The 3,396-nt window shown below is 39.8% G+C and overlaps 1 protein-coding gene across 1 annotated transcript in view; it reads right to left on the bottom strand.

Moving 5' to 3' along the window:
• The window catches only part of UGCG (UDP-glucose ceramide glucosyltransferase), a 38,334-nt gene extending 34,944 nt beyond the window's left edge, over positions 1–3,390 (bottom strand). Inside the window, exon 1 of the mRNA XM_011941752.1 lies at positions 3,268–3,390. Within this exon, the coding sequence (XP_011797142.1) occupies positions 3,268–3,365 (98 nt within the window). The 5' untranslated portion in view covers positions 3,366–3,390. The remainder of the gene's footprint in view (positions 1–3,267) is intronic.
• Positions 3,391–3,396: the final 6 nt, after the last annotated feature.

The following is a 3,396-nucleotide window of genomic DNA, read 5'->3' as shown; positions in this document are numbered from 1 at the left end:
GTGAGCCAAGATCGCGCCACTGCACTCCAGCCTGGGCAACAGAGCAAGACCCTGTCTCAAAGTAAAAAAATACACACACACACACACACACACACACACACACACACACACACCCCTCTCCAGGTAAAAGGACCTCTATTTTACTTGATGGTAGCTAACATTTAAGGACACATAAATTATTTCCACACTAGCCTAGCACCTCCAGTAGAAAGATAAAGCCTGATGCTAAACATTAGGACCTTATGTACACAGGGAAATAATAATAATCTGATAGGGGAGAGAGCATGAAGCAAGGTTTCTGCTCAGATCATTTCATCATGCAGCAACATGGCTCCCAAGGGCTAAAAGGGAAAGACGCAAACCAGTTCTAGACTTTTACACAATTTCGCCTCAGGTCCCAAGCTATCAAGCCACACTAGCGCTCACACAAAAAAAATAATGATAATTTAAAAAAATAACCCATAAAGGCTATTTAACTTGCCAAGGCTATAATCTTTAGTTACTTTTAGGAAATCTTCAATCTCAACAATAAGACTCTTGAATATGAAATGTCTCTAATCTGAGTGTTACCTTTAACACTGTAGGCAGAAATCCTAAAAACATCTGCCATCTAAAATAGGTTAAGAAAGAGCAATGGAAGCTTTGAAACATACCCAAGTATAAAGCAGAATTTAGTCTATAATAAAAATATTTCAAAACAGTGGAATAATCAAATAATCATTTGATAAGTAATTTTGGACAAGTCTCTAAATACTTAGAAGGAACTATAATTAGGGCTCTAGCTCTTATAAAACGAAGTAAAATACTGGGTGAATTAAGGGTAACATGTGAAAAAATTAAGAAAAAATAAAAATACTCAGAGGAAGCAGTGACTAATATATACAGTAATTTGAAGGAATAAGGAAGATATAAAAATTGTAAGAGTTAGAAAATGTAAAAGAAACACAAAGTCCTATCTACCTAAAACACACATGCACAAACACTTTTCTCTATGTCAAATATATGTACAAAGTTAAAAGACAAATAACAGACTGGGGAAAAGAAAGCTACATATGACAGATAACAGAAAAACCACCTTTATATCAGAAAGATGAATTCAGCAACAGATTGTAGCACAGGCAAAGGATTATGAGTATGTAATTTACATTTAAATGTAACTAGCATATAAACGTATTTTAAAAGTGCTCAATGTAACTTTAAATGGATGAAAATAAAAACAGTGAAATGTCTGCTACTTAGTGTTTGTAAGACAAAATGGGGCTATCATACAGTGTTACCAGGACTGTGAATATATATAACATTTCTATGGTGCCAATATGTATCAAAGTTTAAAATGTGCACCACTTCTGGCCCAATAATTCCTCTTTTGGAAATATAACTAAGGAGATCATTTCTCAAAGATGTATGCACACAAATTCATCACAGTGTTGTTTGTAATCTAGATAAATTGGAAACAACCTAAACATCCATCAATAATAATAAATTTTAGTACCTGGTGAACTAAAATATCATGCATCTATTACAAATGATGTAGAGATCATACAGATATTGAGATGAAAAAAATGGTCATGACATTTTACAGGATAGTTCCATGTGAACAGGGGCCTTGGATGTTTGTTCTTCACTCTTCCAGCAACTAGAACAGTGCCTTGCACAAAACGGCTTTTCAATAAACATTTATTAAACAGATGAACTTTAAAGCAGGTTACAGAACAATAATCATAATGGATTCCTTTTCTCTCTTCCCCCTTCCCCTCCCTCCTTCACTCTCTCTCACACACACACACACAAATTGGAAGGACAGTCACAAAAGGTTAACAAGGTAATGTAGTTTTGGTGTGTGCATGTTTTAATTTTCTCCATCCCTACCTATTGCATAAATCCCTTACACGGTAAGCATTTTTTATTTTTATGACTGTAAAATGTAACAATTTTTTTAAAAGAACTCATATTTTAAATGAACTCCAGAATGTGCTCAGTGACTAAGCTCACAAACTCCAAAAACTAAAGTCAACAATATCCAAGTGGCATGTTTTCTTTCACTTTCAAAGAAGTATCAGTATAACTTGTACCAGCAGCATCTTTCTCAGTACCAGGAAATGCCACACTGTACTAATAAAATACAGTGTTTCCAAAAGCAAAGGCACACTTCTTCCGCAGTAAAAAGGAAAAAAAAAAAACAACCAAACAACTAAAAGTAACTAATTTCTTAAAGTCTCTTCCACTAACATACACTCTATTCTAGTTCATGGTAACGATTACTATATACAATTGTTCTTTTTCTCACCCAGACTAAAAATCCAAGTGAATTGATATCAGTAATGTGCTCTATATAATTTTTTCATTTCTTTAGAGAGGCAGATTTCACCTTAAACAGTGGCTATACCAAACTAGCCACATACCCCATGTCTCTATTCATGCCATCACCCAGTTCTATTTCACTTACATGCTTCATCACAATCTCATAACCTTATTTGGATTTTATCTGCTTCTTCCTTCTAGAATGTAAGCCCCATGAGGACAGGAATTCTGTCCTGCTCACCACCGTGTCCCCTGGCCAAGAACAGCGAATGGTATCTAGTAGGCCTCAAGAAGTATTTGTTTAACAAAAATGAAAAGATGTGGCGGGCGGGGGGAGAGTACAAATCTACATAAGACAATAAGACGAGGAATTGAAAAAAGGAAAGAAAACCACGCTGATATGTACAAGCTTCAGACTCAAAGCTATCATGCCAGCTCGCAGGTTTGGTGGACATTTTTCAGGGTGGACAGGTGCTTCACACCTATCTAAAGGCACAGAGCTCTTTCAGGAAGAAGAAAATCCACAGGGAGGTGTCCAGAGAGCTGTGAGCAGCTCCCAGAAAAGTGGACACAATCACCACCCTAACAGAAACGTGGCCCAGGTCGGAAGAAAAAAACAATACACCATACATCTCGGCCCAGATGAAAAATCACACGAATCCCTAGCACAACCAAACCGAGCCACCACCTTCATTCAGCCTGACACGTAAGAGCAGTCTCCTTTCGCCTAGCTAGGCAGTCACCTGCAACCCAGCAAACCCTTCTCTCGCCCAACACTTTTCCCTCGCAAAGACCACCGCCACTGCCGGTCCGAGGGGCGAGGGAACGAGGGGGAACAGCCTGAGGATCAGCTTTCTCCACCCCCGCCCGAGCCCGGTCCCCTTCAAAGCATAAACGTTTCCCATTCTCGCCTGTCCCCGAGGCCCGGACCCCTGCCCCGAGCCCCTCCTGCGGTCCCTCACTCACGTGTAGATGATGGCCATGAAATGCATCAGCCACAGCACCAAGAAGAGGACGAACCCGAAGACGGCCATTCCCTCCAGGGCCAGGTCCAGCAGCGCCATCCCCCGGCCCGCCGGCCCGGCCCGGCCCGCT

Source organism: Colobus angolensis, unplaced genomic scaffold, assembly GCF_000951035.1.
Source record: "Colobus angolensis palliatus isolate OR3802 unplaced genomic scaffold, Cang.pa_1.0 Scaffold103, whole genome shotgun sequence".
Taxonomy (NCBI): Eukaryota; Metazoa; Chordata; class Mammalia; order Primates; family Cercopithecidae; genus Colobus; species Colobus angolensis.
Note: the sequence above shows the minus strand (reverse complement) of the source record. Positions and strands in the feature narration are given on the sequence as shown.